General features: G+C 38.4%; 4 protein-coding genes across 6 annotated transcripts; 1 reads left to right on the top strand and 3 right to left on the bottom strand.

Moving 5' to 3' along the window:
• Nucleotides 1-573: 573 nt before the first annotated feature.
• On the top strand, nt 574-2596 carry LOC140799081 (cytochrome P450 86A1-like). Its single transcript, XM_073153226.1, has 2 exons — nt 574-1745; nt 1894-2596. Exons 1-2 carry the CDS (start codon nt 645-647, stop codon nt 2428-2430), a joined length of 1638 nt encoding a protein of 545 aa, XP_073009327.1. The 5' UTR covers nt 574-644; the 3' UTR covers nt 2431-2596.
• Nucleotides 2597-5472: 2876 nt separating this feature from the next.
• Nucleotides 5473-6377, bottom strand: LOC140799287 (pleckstrin homology domain-containing protein 1-like). The gene has a single exon (XM_073153544.1). The coding sequence runs from the start codon at nt 6167-6169 to the stop codon at nt 5732-5734; it is 438 nt and encodes a 145-aa protein (XP_073009645.1). The 5' UTR covers nt 6170-6377; the 3' UTR covers nt 5473-5731.
• A 2144-nt stretch (nt 6378-8521) lies between these two features.
• On the bottom strand, nt 8522-11185 carry LOC140799286 (small ribosomal subunit protein bTHXc). 3 transcript variants are annotated; one of them, XR_012110971.1, is made up of 5 exons: nt 10952-11177; nt 10798-10862; nt 10579-10714; nt 9504-9574; nt 8522-8805 (listed from the first exon to the last, which is right to left on the bottom strand). XR_012110971.1 is itself a non-coding variant. In XM_073153543.1 (3 exons), exons 1-3 carry the CDS (start codon nt 11118-11120, stop codon nt 10583-10585), a joined length of 366 nt encoding a protein of 121 aa, XP_073009644.1. In that variant the 5' UTR covers nt 11121-11185; the 3' UTR covers nt 10370-10582. The 3 variants fall into 3 exon arrangements, 1 of the variants encoding a protein (XP_073009644.1); XR_012110972.1 differs by having other exon boundaries at nt 8591-8805; nt 9500-9574; XM_073153543.1 differs by lacking the exons at nt 8522-8805; nt 9504-9574 and having other exon boundaries at nt 10370-10714; nt 10952-11185.
• A 1397-nt stretch (nt 11186-12582) lies between these two features.
• LOC140798624 (auxin transporter-like protein 1) lies at nt 12583-16502 on the bottom strand. Its single transcript, XM_073152553.1, has 8 exons — nt 16081-16502; nt 15769-15959; nt 15487-15672; nt 15296-15408; nt 15037-15220; nt 14846-14943; nt 13761-14226; nt 12583-13104 (listed from the first exon to the last, which is right to left on the bottom strand). The coding sequence occupies exons 2-8, from the start codon at nt 15955-15957 to the stop codon at nt 12877-12879; spliced, it is 1464 nt and encodes a 487-aa protein (XP_073008654.1). The 5' UTR covers nt 15958-15959; nt 16081-16502; the 3' UTR covers nt 12583-12876.
• Nucleotides 16503-16772: the final 270 nt, after the last annotated feature.

The following is a 16772-nucleotide window of genomic DNA, read 5'->3' as shown; positions in this document are numbered from 1 at the left end:
AGGGTGGTAACTTATCAAAAACACCCTGTGTTTTATACTTATTATCATTCACACATTGTCATATGAATATTTACTATTTAACCTATACATTTTGCTTTTCACTCCTCAAAAATACATTGAGTAAACTTTAGAGTTAACCTAAGAACAACAACTACTGATGATCCCACCTATTCTTATATCTTAAGCTTAAAAAAGTAGCTCAAAGGGCTAATGATCGTTTTACGCATATAGTTAATTTAATTTCTCTATGATAATTGTAGGGTTGAATGGTAAAATATAAGGTGGTTTAAAAAAAAAATCTCCCGAAGATATATAATTTCCCATCATTGGAGGTGTATATTACAAATAGGTCGGCAGATCGAAGATGGAAGAAATCCTACTCTTATCTCTCCTCGTAGCACAAGAAACGAAACGAAACGAAACGAAACGAAACAAAACTCACTACTTATTTCCTAACCACCTTGTTTAATTAATGTACATATACATTTTTTTTCTCATTCAAACTTTAGGAAAATCTTATACCACACACCTTGTGTGCCTCACTATATAAACACCAAAACACATAACACATTTATCAACTCACATCATCCGATTCTATTTCCTATAACATCTACACTCTTACTTCGCTAGTTTAGAGGTGCGACATGGAGATGGCAAGCAGCAGTCAGCTGTACATGGCGGCGGCTCTGGTCGTGTTCGTGTCGAGTTATCTTCTTTGGTTCAAAGCCCTCACCTTGCGCTTGTCGGGTCCCAGGATGTGGCCGGTGTTGGGAAGCCTTCCCGGGGTCATGTCCAATAGGGCCCGCATCCACGACTGGATCGCCGAGAACCTCCGGGCCACCGGCGGCGCCGCCACCTACCAGACGTGCATCATCGCGCTCCCCTTCCTCGCCCGCCGCCAGGGGCTCGTGACGGTCACATGCAACCCGAGGAACCTGGAGCACGTGCTGCGCACGCGGTTCGAGAACTACCCGAAGGGGCCCATGTGGCAGGCGGCGTTCCACGACCTCCTCGGGCAGGGGATCTTCAACTCCGACGGGGACACGTGGCTGCTACAGAGGAAGACGGCGGCGCTGGAGTTCACGACGCGGACCCTCCGCCAGGCGATGGCGAGGTGGGCCAATAAGTCGATTAAGACGCGCCTGTGGCGCATTTTAGCGGACCGCTGCGAGGTCGACAGGCCGAGCGTTGACCTCCAGGACCTCCTGCTCCGGCTCACGTTTGATAACATCTGCGGGTTGACCTTTGGGAAGGACCCAGAGACCTTGTCCCCGGAGCTGTCGGAGAACCCCTTCGCCGCCGCCTTCGACTCCGCCACGGAGGCGACCCTCCAGAGATTCCTCTTCCCCAGCTTCTTGTGGCGGCTAAAGAAGGCTTTGGGCATCGGGAGCGAGAGAAGCTTAAAAAGAAGCCTCGAGGTGGTCGACCATTACATGACGGAGGCGATCGAGGCGAGGAAGGCGAACCCCTCGGACGATCTCCTCTCGCGGTTCCTCAAGAAGCGGGACGGGAACGGAAACGCGTTTCCGGAGGACGTGCTGCAGTGGATCGCTTTGAACTTCGTGCTCGCCGGGCGGGACACGTCATCGGTGGCGCTGAGCTGGTTCTTCTGGAACGTGATGCGGCGGCCCAACGTGGAGGTGAGGATAGTGGCGGAGATCGTGGCGGTGCTGAGGGAGACGCGCGGGGAGGACACGCGGCGGTGGGTGGAGGAGCCGCTTGAGTACGAAGAGCTAGAACGACTGGTATTGTTCTTAACTCAATTCATTACTACATTTTCTAAATTCTCTATTATATTCTCTAAAAGTTCGACAATAGTTTTAATTTTTCCTAGTTTAAAAATAATAAAATCTCAATTCACCCTACTTTTAATCTTTTCTTATATTCTAATAGGTATACTTGAAGGCGGCCTTAGCAGAAACCCTGCGTCTATACCCGTCGGTCCCTCAAGACTCCAAGTACGTGGTGGCGGACGACGTCCTCCCGGACGGAACATTTGTGCCGGCCGGCTCGACCATCACCTACTCCATCTACTCCGTTGGGCGGATGGAGGAGATCTGGGGAAAAGACTGCCTGGAGTTTCTCCCCGAGCGCTGGCTATCAACGGACGGCGACCGGTTCGAGCCCACCAAGGACGCCTACCGCTTCGTGGCGTTCAACGGCGGGCCGAGGACGTGCTTGGGCAAGGACTTGGCCTACCTCCAGATGAAATCCATCGCATCGGCTGTGCTACTCCGGCACAGTCTCGAGCTCGTGCCGGGCCACAAGGTGCAGCAAAAGATGTCACTCACTCTGTTCATGAAGAATGGGCTTAGGGTTTATGTCAAGCCTAGAAATCTGCAAGACTATATGAATCCTTCATGCGAGCCGTTGAATTCTATGGAGAGGGTTCAAAGTGCAACTATCACTGCTTCTGCTGCTGCTGCTTGATTAGATCAGTTCGTCGATGCTGTTGCTTTGATGAAATTAATGATCATTTTATGTTCTTTGTTGGTAGATGTGTGTCTACTGTCTAAGATCTTGAGGTCGGTATCCGACTAAAGGGAAGTGTATGTTTGTGGAATTAATACAAGGTATTGGTCAATGTTATTATAAACAGAATACTGTATTAATGTTGGAATAATATATTATTGCATGCCTTTCATACTTTCATTTATGCTGCATACGTTATATATATATATATATATTTATTAGTGCAATCACATAGAAAAAACCATATGGATGCAAGCTGCGCTAAAAAGTGGAACTTTTGTAAATAAATTAATCCGAACTCTTAGATTAGTTGGTCTTATTCTTATAGTATTGATTTTTTAAGAGTAAACTTAGTTAGGTATAAAAAAGATTAAAAAAATATTTACTTATTAAACCAGGTTAGGGTCCCTAAGAACTTAAATTTGAACAAAGGAGGTCAAAGACAAATAAAGAGATAAAAATAGTCTCACCTTTTTTAGATGCAACAAAAAACACAACTTAGGATATATTCTGTAATGATAGGAAAAATACCCAAAATATTTTTTTTCTTTTCTGATATAAGAAACATTGTCTATTTTATAAGTATCATTGAAATCATCGAGCTCTTTTAAAAATGTCACTTAGTCAAGTAAAGCCTAACCATGCTTAAAAGTAAAGTTCGGTTGTAAAAAGACAACTTTACCTCGTATGATATATAAGATATTATTTTCATATCACATTATAGAAGGATATATCTTTTTGATAAAAATAAATAATTTAGTGAGACATACTACATTATAAAAAAAAAATATTTTAGTCAAGAAAATATTAAAACGTTATAGATAGTTCTTGCCGAAAATTAAACTCTATTATCTTACTTCTACATTAACTAAATTGAATATATTCTTAGAATATACTCTCAGGGATATTTAGAACCCAAAGTGATAACCTTTAATCCTTGCACTCCCCTCAAAGACTCTCAATTATTTTATAATTCAAGAGTTCGAAAGTTAGAAAAATTCTGGACAGGTTACAGTATACCTAGTTTAGCTCCCTTATCTACAGAAACAAATCAAATCATTTCAATATCTTCGAAAGTTGGTCATTCTCAGAGGTAAAAAGTACTACCTACTACCCAACTTAAGTGTCAAAGTGAGGTAATACTTTGGAAACACATTAATAAAAAAAATTCGAGATTTAGTTGTTCCCCTGACTACAAGAGAAAGAAAAAGAAAGAGAAGAAATCCTGCAGTTGTAATTAGACAGGAAATAAGAATGTCTCTCCTGTCAAGCTTTTCAACAACTAAAGGGTTCTCTGCAGCAAACTTTATTAGCTCATAGAATACCTCCATAAGAAAGAACATTTGACATGATTATACCTATGCAGTAAAGCCTTCCACTGAATATGAAAGGGAATCATTCTGAGAATTCCCTGCCTTGGAACATCAGAAGAATTAGGTCCCAGCTTCATGTCCGAAGGTATCATGACTTTAGAGCCAGCGAAAAATTAATATAGCCTGTAAAATGGCTTTGCCACATGTTCAGCTCACCTACTAAATGAGCGAGTTTATGTAGAGAAAAATCTTGAGCTAAATAGAACTATTCACATGTGACTGGGCTGACTGACAACCCTAGATGCAACTATATGTTAATATAATTGAAATAGTCAATGGTCATACTGGAAAAATTGTCAGGAAACTGAATCAATACAGCAGTTCACTCGACAATCAACAGAAAGTGTCTGCTGCTCATATCCTCCCTGATTGTGTAGCTGGATTTAAGGTCCACTTTTGGAGAAGTGTTCTCTTTGACCTACAAGCTCATGTATACCTAGCAATGTTACAGCTTCTTGGATCCTTTAAAGAAAGAAGCAATGCATCTCCATTGAGTGAACATTAAAAATACTGTTTTTACATATTCTAGCTAAAATAACATTCTTAAAATACTACCACAATCCCTAGGATGGCCCCAGTTTCTCTTTACCAGCCTTTACTAATATCACATGCTAACTTGGTCATATATTCTGCAAAACAGGATTTCTTTTTAATGATGCTGCAATCCCTTTTCATTTCATTGTCACCATCTTAGTAATTCTTCCACAAAATTTTCAAAATATCTCATACTTCAGTAATCAATTTCCAAACCTGACTCATATGGATATCTATATATATCACACCAAGCAAAAATTATCCTCAATAGCAGAAGAATTGACACGTTAATACTATTCATAATATGCAACATCCATCTCATACTAAAACCACACTAAAAGAGATCTGTGACTCTACCGTTTCTCCTTGTGCTATATAACATGTAGATGCTCCAACCTTCAGATACAAATTTATCATCAAAACTATCAAAAGCAGCCCATATCGGTTATTTCAGATCACATCTCATTTCAGTTTACCCGTGATAGTGTTACGCCCTTTGTTCCTCTTCTTCCAAACTTCTAGCTATAGTTTCTACTGCCTTTCTGTTGTTACACAAGGTCATCGTACAGAACCATTCTTTATTTACTTCTCCAATTAATTGTCTTCCTTGTTCTATATAAATAGGACAGTGTTTAATATCTTCATTTCATTATCCATCTCAAGCAACTAACTAAGAAGTTCTTTGCCTCCTCATTTATAACCATTCTAGAGAGCTAGATCTCCATCATTTAAAATAGAACCGGGTGTATGTTGTTTTAATGTTCTCCTCCACTAAATGCTCATAATTCCAATCAAATAGCCCATAAAAAATTAAAAAAACAAACAAAAATCAAATGATTAATGGGTACTTTGTGGAGTTTTACGGGATCAAACACTTCATCAGAATACACTGCAGTAATTGATTGCAGAACAATAATTTATAGCAAAAAGTGCCAAATTGAGCGAATAGTCTACAAGAACTCAGACAATGCAGTTAAAAGTTAAGATGTGACACATCCGTGATCCAATATTAGGAAGTGAAAATAAAAGGAATACCATAATCTTTAGAACAATATGCCTAGATAGAATGCAAGTAGAGAAATTCAATAAATCATATAAAATTAAGATATTTATTCATGTCACCGAAGCCGACACAGTACAAGATTCGAGAAAGAGGGGAAATAGCCATTAAATATACGACGAAGGTAAAGATCCAATCCATAAGTACACACTCTATACACCAAATTAACTCGAATTACAAATCGACAGCATCCGTCTCTACATACTCGTACATAACGATCAAGTAGATATACGAACATCGTAGCACACCGATCAAAGCAGAAAGAACCCTAGTTCGGGAAGTTCGGTTTACCTTATCGCCTGGCGTCGTAGTCGACGACCTCGGAATCCGTGACGGATCTGGAGTGCTGCACGATGGAGCGCCCGATGGAGTTGATCCACTCCTCCTTCTCCTTCTCGGAGTCGGCGATGAAGTACATCGTCTCCTGGGAGGTGGAGAGCTCGAAGGCAAAGGGGCGGTTGAGGACGTCCTCGGCGCCTTTGACGGTGAGGCAGCGGGCTACGGGGATGACGCCCCGTGGCACGGAGGCGCGGGTGACATAGGCGTCCTTGAACCAGAAGAGCTTGCCGCGCTTGAGCACGAACCAACGGCGGCGCCACGTCTTGATGTACTCCCCCTGCTTCGTGAGCCACCCCGAGCGCTCCGGGTCAGACCAGAACTCTATGCCGTCGTGATCGGAAGACTGAGAGGAGGAGCCGCCGCCGAGCACTGCCCGCCATAAGCTCGCCATGGAGAAGGAAGAGGGGATTGGGGTTAGGGTTGGGGGGTGGGGGGAGGAAGGGTTGTTTTATTCCTGCCCTGATGAGCTGATAGGAGATTGTTATCGGGAATTAGGGGACGATAAAAGTACGGATATGCGCGTGAGAATAATTGCAAGTGGGTTACTCAAGAGTTACATACTAGTTATATATAGTAGTATAAATTAATTTTAAACTAATAAAAGATATACGTAAATAATTAAAAAAATATTCGAAGAGATAAAGTTTAATTAAACTTTATCAAGTTAACTATAAAAACATATAGTAGTTTAAATTAATTTTAAACTAATAAGAGATATACGTAAATAATTAAAAAATATTTGAAGAGATAAAATTTAATTAAACTTTATCAAGTTAACTATAAAAATATATAATAGTTTAAATTAATCTTAAAGTAATAAGAGATATACGTAAACAATTAAAAAATATTTGAAAAGATAAATTTTAATTAAACTTTATCAAGTTAACTATAAAAAACATATAGTAGTTTAAATTAATCTTAAACTAATAAGAGATATACGTAAATAATTAAAAAATATTTGAAGAGATAAAATTTAATTTAAACTTTATCAAGTTTATTATAAAAAGACATTAATAACTTTATTTTGATATATACATTACTCTAAGTTAAAAATATATAGGTTATTTACTTGATAAATTATTATTATAATAATATAATTGTCACAAGATAATATGCAAGATAATATATTTTAAAAATAAATAATTAGTTATTAAACCGATAATATCTCTTAATCTTTTTACATATATTATACCTCTCCGATACGGAAGAATCACTCAGAAAAAAAAAAACCTCTAAAATACACCTTATATTAGTTATCTATTAAAATTTTAACTAAAAATATCATATTAATATAACCTAATATTTTAGGTTACTTACAGACAATTTTATCTTTACTTTAAAGAAAAAGTTGAGAATAAAATAGTTTTGTTGTTTAAAACCGTCGGGTCAATATGTATCAACAAAAAAAATACGAGATATATATAAATATAGATAATATTCCAGAAAGTCTTAGTATAATTATTTCTGAATTTAACTGTCGCGAAATAATAAATTGATTTAAGTAATCTTGTTTCTATTTAAATATCCCTATCTATTTTGTTATCTCTATTTTTTATATTTATAATTACAGTTCGGTGAAATATAGTGATACAAAAAAAATTTACCCGTATAGAGAGTAAAAGATATTTAACTCTAAATGGGAAAATATTATAGTTAGATGGATTTTTTTTTATTAATATTTAGTTTAGAGCCTGCGATGATATAATCCAATGATTTCTTGTCTAAAAATACAAAAAAAGATAAGTTACTTTTTGGAATCAAATATTATACCAATCTTTGTAGATAAAAGAAAGAGCAAAAAAGATAAAGTATTGTTTTATCTCTTTTTCTGCAAGGATTTATTTTTTAACACATGTCTTTTTTCAAGTGCATATTTGATGACTTATATAATATAAAGAGATAAGAAAAACTCGATTAGATATTATTTAATATATTATTATAATATAAAGTACAAATATTTTAGAAAAGAGACGAGATAGAGAAATAAGATCCATAAAACATGAAATAAATAAATTTAAGTCATAGTAAAATTATAACAAGTTAAAATAATATTAAAGTGTATATATTATTATTTATATGCGGAGTTAGTACTTATTAGGAGAAAAATAATTTATTATTTGATTACTTAACTAAGTTAGGAATTCTCAAAGCAAACGCCTAAAAAACTGCCGTTTGCCTCCAAAGGTGCGATAAAAGAGTGCTTATCCTAGGATAAACTCCTCCTATCACACAACCAAACGGTGGGAAGGTAGGGTAATATATACCAAATGGTCAGCTTTCCCACTAGAATAGCAGATAGACCGAATTAAATTTTGCAAAAGAAAATTATGATTTTATTCATTTAATTATTATAGGATTAATTTGGCATAGAAAGACAAATTTTCCGGATTATTATTTTTATTTATCTGGAGGTTAAAGTAGAGATAAACTATTTTCTTAATTTTTGCTTCCAAAACAGGATGGATCTCATATTGAGATAAAAGTGAACTGAGACCTCCCTAAGGCAGACTTTGCATCACAATTATCAGACATTAACCCAATTAGAGATCTAATTGATGAGCTATTGATTCAACCAGTTCATCACTCTATCAGCAATGAAGAATTCCTAAATAGTCTCACAAAATGGATGAACAACTAAGACCAGCAATACACCAAGATACAAAAGGTCCTTTATAACTTGCTTTTAGTGACTTAAAAAAAAAAAAAAAAAAAAAAAAAAAAAAACTTGCTTTTAGTCCTGATATCCATGTAAAACACGAGCATCAAGTAGATTTTCATACCGATTTATGTTTAAGTTTCTTTCGAAACACAATAAAAACTTAATGCTGACTTTGATTTATTAAATGCAAAATAGAACACTAATCAAACCACTACCAATTTATTTGGCTTACACTATCTCAGAAATGAAGATGAGTAAAATCAAACCACTAAACAGAAGTCCTTCATGAATAACTAAACCCTTCCACTAGTATAACAATAATATATCAGAAACACATAAAGCTTCTTACTGCCAACTCTCCATGCTTCCTGAAATGTACAAGCATTAGTCAGTTTCTACCTATGTCCTCCTCAAATGATATTCGTCTATCAAAAGTGTTCCAAAATCCAAATGTGTGCAGAACATTGACTGACCTATATATTGGGACATCCACCTTCTAACATTGTATCCCAATTTTGAGACACAGCCAAGACAAACAGAAATGACTTCACTTAAGTATTTTGAAGCAAAACACAACAAATGAAGCCATTGCATTGACCAAAGAGGCCAAGACTGTTTCTACTTTTTAAAACGTCAAACTTCTCTTAACATACCCCCTTTAAAGTATAGTCCAGCTACCTTATTTCCTATCCTCCCTAACTAATGAAGAAATGCTCAGAAAAGGTAGCCCCTATTCCTTCAGCTTCAATTAACTGTTCCCATATACCACTACTTATTGAGAAGAACTGATGGCATTTTCCTGCTCATCTTTCACAGATGAACTCCATGAGTAGTAATACGACAGTGCTTTCTTAGCCCCTAGGAATCTCGATAGTCAATGTTTCACCTTCTAAATGCATGGAAATACTGCATGATTATGAAATATTTCTTGAGGTATCAACACAATTTCTAGAGAAAATATACTACCCATATGCATCAATTATAACAGCTTAATCACTAGATTTATCTGAGAAACTATCACAATTTAAAATAAAAGTTTTGCTCTGCGAAAATAGGACTTACTAACATTTGGGACATATAACAATCTGCAACGGAGAGTAGAGACCAGAAATACTGATAGATAATCCATTAATCCATCTGCCAAAGTAATTGACAAGCATCACTATGTTTGCTAGAAGTTGAGAATATTTGAGAAATTAGTTTACGTACTCTGCTTAGTTACTTTGATCTACTTGAGGCCTAAGCACATTAAGTAGGCCATTATTATTGTGCATAGGACCTCTAGATACTGGTTTTAAAGCAGATGAACTAATAACAAGTTAAAAACATTTTCATTTTTCTTTGAGAGAATGACGCTCTCAGAAAAGAAGATACGAAGAGAAACCACTAGAAACGAAAATTATCCAATATAGCAAAGTTGCCATCATTATGTTGCCGCGGTAATTTGTCTGAACTCCATAAATTAGGGGACAAAGGGAAAGAAGAAGAAAAAAATGAATATTTAAAAAATTAACCTAGCACCATCATCAGTAGGCAAAGAAGATATAAGTTGGTGGTGTAAAACATGAGAATCAAAACAATGAGTTCTTATTTTTGAACAAAAAGGATAATGCACTATGTTTTATTAAAGAATGAAGTATTCTGTCAGTCTAACACAGAAAAGAAAAACAACCAATAATATAACCAAACATTAGGGGTTAAACCATCTGAGTCCCTTTCATTCGGTATTCTGTCTATATATAAGTAAAAACATAATCTCAATTAAAGGAACCCCATTCACTGTTGCAGAGCCTTACATAAAGATCATAATTAACAACAGGCACGAAGTATCAGTGACTGATGGGCAGAATTACAGTGTATTAGCTAGACACTGAGGACTCCAGACAGCAAGTCTTAAATTATAATTACTAATTAGAAGAATGAAACTTCATATAGTGGATAAGAAAGTAGACTATATATGGAGTGAGAAATTAACAGCACATAGACAAACGGATACAATAATTATTGAAACCCATTCCCCAGATAAATTCAACAAAGCCACTGGAAGAGTCGGAATAGCCAAGTGACTCAAAACAATTGATACAGTAGCAAACCACAGTTTCTAATTCCTTGAAAAGATCACATTTTTACCAAAAGATTACCATACTAATTGAAGAGCGACTCATCGAGCTCGATCTTGACGACCTCCCCATCATCGAACCGGTCCTTCTTGGGCGGCGAGGGCGGCGCCGGAACCCGAGGGGGGCCTCTTCCCTTCTTCTTGTTACGAGGCCTCGCCTAATTCACAATTAAACGATTAAACTAGACACTAGAGATGGCAATAAAAATTAAAGAAGAATTGAAGCAGTGAAATGGCTCACGTTGCCAAAGGAATGCTTGAACCGCTTCCCCTTCGCCGTCTTCTTATCGCCTCTTCCGCAATAAACTGATGAGAACAGAAGAGGAGAGAAGAGTTAGTGGTGGATAGATAGTCGAGAGAGTTGGGATAAGTGTTGCGTAGTTAAGACACATTACCAGTTAAAGGAAGCGGGAGAGGAGACAGGGGAGCGGAGAAAGAGAGAGACGACGAGGAGATGGAGGAGGAGGAGGAGGAGCCGACTAGGGTTTCGGTGCGGGAAAAGGAAAGGCGAGAGAAGGAAGAAGCGACGGGGAGAGAAACGAGTCCCAAGGTGAGGAGCGCCATGGAGATGGAACGGAAGAGAAGGGAATATGGATTAAAGATTTGGGATAAGATTGGAGGGCGGCTACTGGTGCGTTTCATATGAGAACTATAAATGGGCCTTTAAATAGCAAATGTTAGTTAAGGCCCACGGGCTCATTAAAGAGGCCAATATTACTGGCAAATCAGGAGACCTTCTCCGTTAGGATTCACTCGGCCCGAACTCATGCTGGTCGAATGTGGGTGCGCATCGGATTAAAATGTTGACATGATTTTTCTGGCAACTATTTGGACGACCGACATAAATCAGCCCAAGACATAAATTATGCTCCACTTTCCCTAATTAGGAAGCCCAATATGTTCATTTTTTGTTATGACCTAGTGGAGCAGATAAAATTTTATTAGGGTTAAATATATTTTACGCTTGTTCTTTGGATGAAAATTACTTTACGGTCATAAACTTTATATCATTATGAGTTCATGACCCTCTAAGCTTTTGACTAAATAGTAACTGTTAGGTTTTTGTCAAAAGTTAAGTCTTTGTGCTCTTTTATCTCGAAAAATGTTATTAGTTTGAAGAAAAACTATTTCATTCCCCTAAATTTGATTTCTGTATCACTGAGGCCGCTCTCAATTTTGTCTCCAATACATATATATCTAACATAAAATATGATCATTAAGACATCCTGTGAACTATATTAACAATAAAGTTCAGAGATAAAAATCTTTTTTATCTAAAGTATATAAGCTTAAAATATATTTAACTACTCGACTCCATAATAAATAGCAACAATTAAGCTTAGGCACACCATGAATTCATCAGCACTGCAACAGAAAAAAAAACTCTTATTTTATAGAAATAGCACCACAATGGCTTAAAAATAAGATATCACATTCCACTTAAGAGTTAAGAGGCTTTAACAATTGAACACGTTAGATTGAGGAGTAACAGGTGGTGAGACAACTATAGGGACATATAGTATGCCACTTCCTACGCTAAAATAACGTTAAAGCGAGACAAAAAGTTAAGTGTTGATTAGAATATCAAAGTTGAAACAGATCATGTAGTCTAAGATCCCAATCAACGGAAACTAGATGCATTTTAAAGTAGGGACACCTACCATGTGTATGTATATATGTATACGACCAGAGATTCCAATCAACGGCTACTTTGACGCATTTGAAAGGAGGATGAACACATGACCTGCGACAAGGACTAACAAGCATCATATTTTAGTTGGGAGATTTAATTTAAATCATTTTTGCAACCAAGCAGAGAGGTAGCAGTGGCAGTGTTGTTACTCAAGCAACATGCAGGCCATGTGAAGTGAGAGGAAAAGAGATGAGGGCATAAAGAATCCATTAACAAGGGTTCTAGGAGAGCCCTCCTTTTTAGTATAGATAATAATTTCTTTAAGGCCATGAAAATTGGGATTAATATTTGGTAATTTAATTTAATAGAACGTTATAGGAAACAAAGAGAGAATGAGAAGGGAGTAGAGCCACAATTAATACCATAACATCAAACTGACATATATGAATTATATGACACATCAAATAACAATATGCCATCATCATAATAAAACTTAAAAGAGAAGCCAACCAAAGACAATGGACACAGGCGGTGGAAGCAGTAGGATGACCACTTTTGCTGCTCCACCCTGTGTTATATAATACAAGTGATCAAAAAAGGATAGAACTAATTAATTTACTTTAGTAATCTGATGAGCAATTATAAAGTTTTTCTTCTTCTTCTTCTTCTTCTTCTTCTCTTTTGCCCTCAGTGATGAGGCATTGGAGATGGAGCAGTGAGGGGCGTGGTGGGCTTGGGGCATTGGTAGCACCTTGCAAAAAGCCCAAACGTGTCAATTTGTCTCACAAAATTGGTCATACTGGCCCATCCACCGAGCCCGAATCCAACCACAAGCACCCAAATTACTATGAACAGGTTCACCACGAACATAGCCGTCCAGCTCGGTAGGAAGAATGGTGGCTTCTCTGCTGCGTTCTGTAAATTAAATTCAACGATCACCAGCCAATTAATCGAAAGCAACGTCTCACTATCCTCATAAATGCAGTCTTATAGTCTCAGTGGTGGAGCATTGGGACCATGAAAGAGGATGATAAAAAAGAAAAAAAAAAAGATAATGACCAAATTGACCCCCAAATTGTATCGGGAAAAGAAGTCTTCCAAAGTCCTATATAAGTTCAAGTGTCACTAGCTACCACTCAATCAACAAGGTTGGTGGAATGATCTAATCATTGGCATGGTGGGGTTGCTCAATTATTTTTGCACCGAAGATGTGAAACCAAAGAGTGAACAAACAACGCACACTACTAGCCAAGTTTGGCATGTTGTACTAGTCAAACAAACATACCAGACAACTTAGAACATTTGTATCAATTTCTTCAGCAAGATTAGTTTTTTTTAGGTAACTTATCCAAAATAATCTACTTGTTTTTAATGTCTCAAAAGCAATCCGAAGTTAGTACAGTTAACAATAGATATAAAAGGGAAACCAGATTATTTTAAGGTCAAATCAGAGATATTTTTTAGGTTTTTGTTTTCTACTCTTAGAAGTAATGGAATATTTTATATTCAGTGTGAAAAATAATAAAAGGAATGAAATAGAGGATTGAGATGTGAATGCTCCCTATACGTACCATTCTCGCCGATGCCTTCCGGTAGGTGAGCATATGCGCCATCGCCGGGATAATATAAACGGTGAAGCTCACGAGCAGCGCACCGACCGCAGAGTTGATCGGCCCGAAGAACGGGAAGATGATCGCCAAGAACCATATCGGAATCACCACCGGAAGACGAACGAGAGCCCGGAGAAAGATGCTTTTGGTGTCATGCATGCCGATCACTTTCTCCCAGACGAAGTAGAGAGGGGTGCAGGCAAACCCGAAGGTGATGAACTGGTGGATAAGCATCAGGATAACTGCTGCATCGCGGAATCTAGTCTTGGGTAGCAAGGAGAAGGCATTGGAGTGGGTGAGGAGCTGGTCGCCGAAGGCCCAGTAGACGGCGGACGCCGACGGGAGAGTTAGTGTGAAGACGTAGAGAGTTGCTAGGAGGTAAATGTACTTGAACTTTTGAGGCTTCCACATTGCGTGCATGATCTCGCTGCAGGTGGAAGAAGAATGGCAAAACCGTAAATATCCGCAGTAAATACTTTGACCTTATTTATTGCAAACAAATTAAAGTCATCATCCTTCTTCAAATTTGTATATGCACACAAGGGTTCATTTGTAAATATCCGCAGTAAATCCAAAGTGTAGGTGGTTATTTGCAAAAGCAAACCGTACTCTGGCCGTAGATTAAATATAACAAAGCCGAAAAGGTAGCCGAACTGTACATTTAATAGCCAATTAACAACTAATCTAAACTTTTAGATTCCCTTCCATCTAAATAATTTAAAACTTTTAATATATGGAATGAATAGATCGGGTTCCTTAACAATTACACCAACGGTGGGTGAATTCATTTACCATTAACCTATTAACATAGGGATTAGGCTTTAGCACTTAATTAACCTAACCCATCAAGGAAGTGGAAACAAGAAATAGATTAGAAATCATTTCGTGTAGGGGAAATGTCAACACCACTACCCAGCAAAAGCTGCACATAGAAGGTGCGGATAAAAAAAGTAACAGACCCAATTATTCCCGATAGAAAGCGATGTAAAAAAAGTTGTTTAAAAGGGTTTTAAATGAAAAAAAAAAAAATACCAGCATCTACTTACACGGTAACGGCGTGGCCGCCGAAGGTGTAGAGTATATTGGTAGCTCCGGTGAAGTACAACACCAGCTTGCTAGGAGCCGTGTGGATCACCCCGTCGACCTGCAATCGTGAATAAAACCAAGGGTGGTTAGGATTTATCCGAGGGATTATTCACCGCTAATCGAGATTTAATTCTCGGGCCTTCAGTCATACCTGGCCGTGAATAAGAGCAGCGATAGTTAGATACCAGGCCGTATAAGTCGTCATTCCAAGGCCAAGAAACGACCATATCCGGTAATTATGGAAGGATGGGATGAACACAGTGGTGGCACAGCACGCCCCAAAGATGTATGTCCATGTCCTCTTGTCCAGCCGATCGTTGATGTAGTATATGTTACTGTATTCCAATCCACGGGGTTTATTCCCGAATAATTTGACGGGATAAGTGAAGGGAATGGTGATTAGTTGTTACCTGGCACAAGCGATTAGTTGGATAACGGAGCCGAATAAGAGGAAAGTACAGTTAAAGGCGAGTCCTGCCGCTTTCCAGTAAGGTCCAAGCAACCCATCCAGCACCTCGAACCACTGGATTAATAGTTATTCGAATTAGCTCTCGGATAAGGGGGTGGTTAAGACTTACGCGAGGGATTTATTCTTCCTCACCTGGATAACGTGGTTCTTGAAGTTAACATTCTCCTTCTCCTTCCTGGCTCGGTACTCGACGTAGAGAACGCTGATGAGATAAGCCGTCCAACTCCCCATAATTCCGTAGAATAACTGGAGAAGAATCCCGGATAACATCCCCAGCTGCGAGAACGAATAGGGCAGCGTTAAGAGCACCTGAGCGACCTGCATATTAAGTAAATCCATGAATAAGATTGATAGATCGACGGTTAACTTCTTGCGGGGGACAGGTAGGAGGAGAGAGAGAGAGAGAGGTTATACTTGATTGGAGGCGCAACTGAACCAGGCGTCCCAGACGGATCCGCCGTGCCAGAGGATGCTCTTCATGCTAAAAATGGCAGATTTGGGCTCATCCGGACTCATCTCGTCTTCCACCTTCCCATTGCCGTCGACGTCGGCCGAGTTGAGATTCGTCTCCATGGCCTCCTCTGCTTGCTTGTGCGGAACCATCTCTGAAAAGTGGAAACCCCTCAAGATTCTTTACTAGAGAATTTAGCCTGGTATTTGTACATAGAGAGAGAGAGAGAGAGAGAGAGAGAGAGAGAGAGAGAGAAGTGAAGGGAGTGATAGTACCTCGTTCTTGAATTGGCTGCGGTGCTGCTCGAAATTGGAACTTTAACGCGAGAAACGAGTCGATGGATTAATTGGCTGGCGACGGGGGAGAGCACGAACGCGGCGCGAAGCGGCTCGAGACTGAAAATAAATGCGGAGATGGAAAGGAAGAAAGAAAGAAAGAAAGAAAGCGATCGAGTGCTGCTGCTACTACGCCTGCCAGCCTTTTGATGAAATGTGGCAGAAGGGAGTGGCGGAAAGGGAGGGATCTTTTTTGCACTTTAGTCCCTACAATACCTTTTTATTTCTTTCCCTTCTCTATTAGAAGAATATAAGAGTTTTGGGAAGAGCAGAGGAGAGGAGAGGAGAGAGATCGGAGGAAATAGGCGACCTCTTGCCCTATTTATTATGGTTACTAATTACTGCTGTAGTCAGGGGTTGCCTTTTTCTTTTCTTTTTTCCTTTAACAATTATAAAACATTTGGTAGGTGAGTGGTGTTAACTCCTCTATCTCTATCGTTTTATTAAATTGATAGGATGTGTTCTAACTAGCTACATGATGTCACTTTTTATATATCTATATATTTTTTTCTTAGATCTGGTCTTCCTATAGATTATCAGATAATTATATTTTTCTTGGATGAAATTAGAGCTACTCGACCGAGCCGATCAGCACTTTAGTTATATATATATATACAAATATAAATATAAAT

This window comes from Typha latifolia, chromosome 12, assembly GCF_019914945.1.
Source record: "Typha latifolia isolate L0001 chromosome 12, TyphaL0001v2, whole genome shotgun sequence".
Lineage (NCBI taxonomy): Eukaryota > Viridiplantae > Streptophyta > Magnoliopsida > Poales > Typhaceae > Typha > Typha latifolia.
Note: the sequence above shows the minus strand (reverse complement) of the source record. Positions and strands in the feature narration are given on the sequence as shown.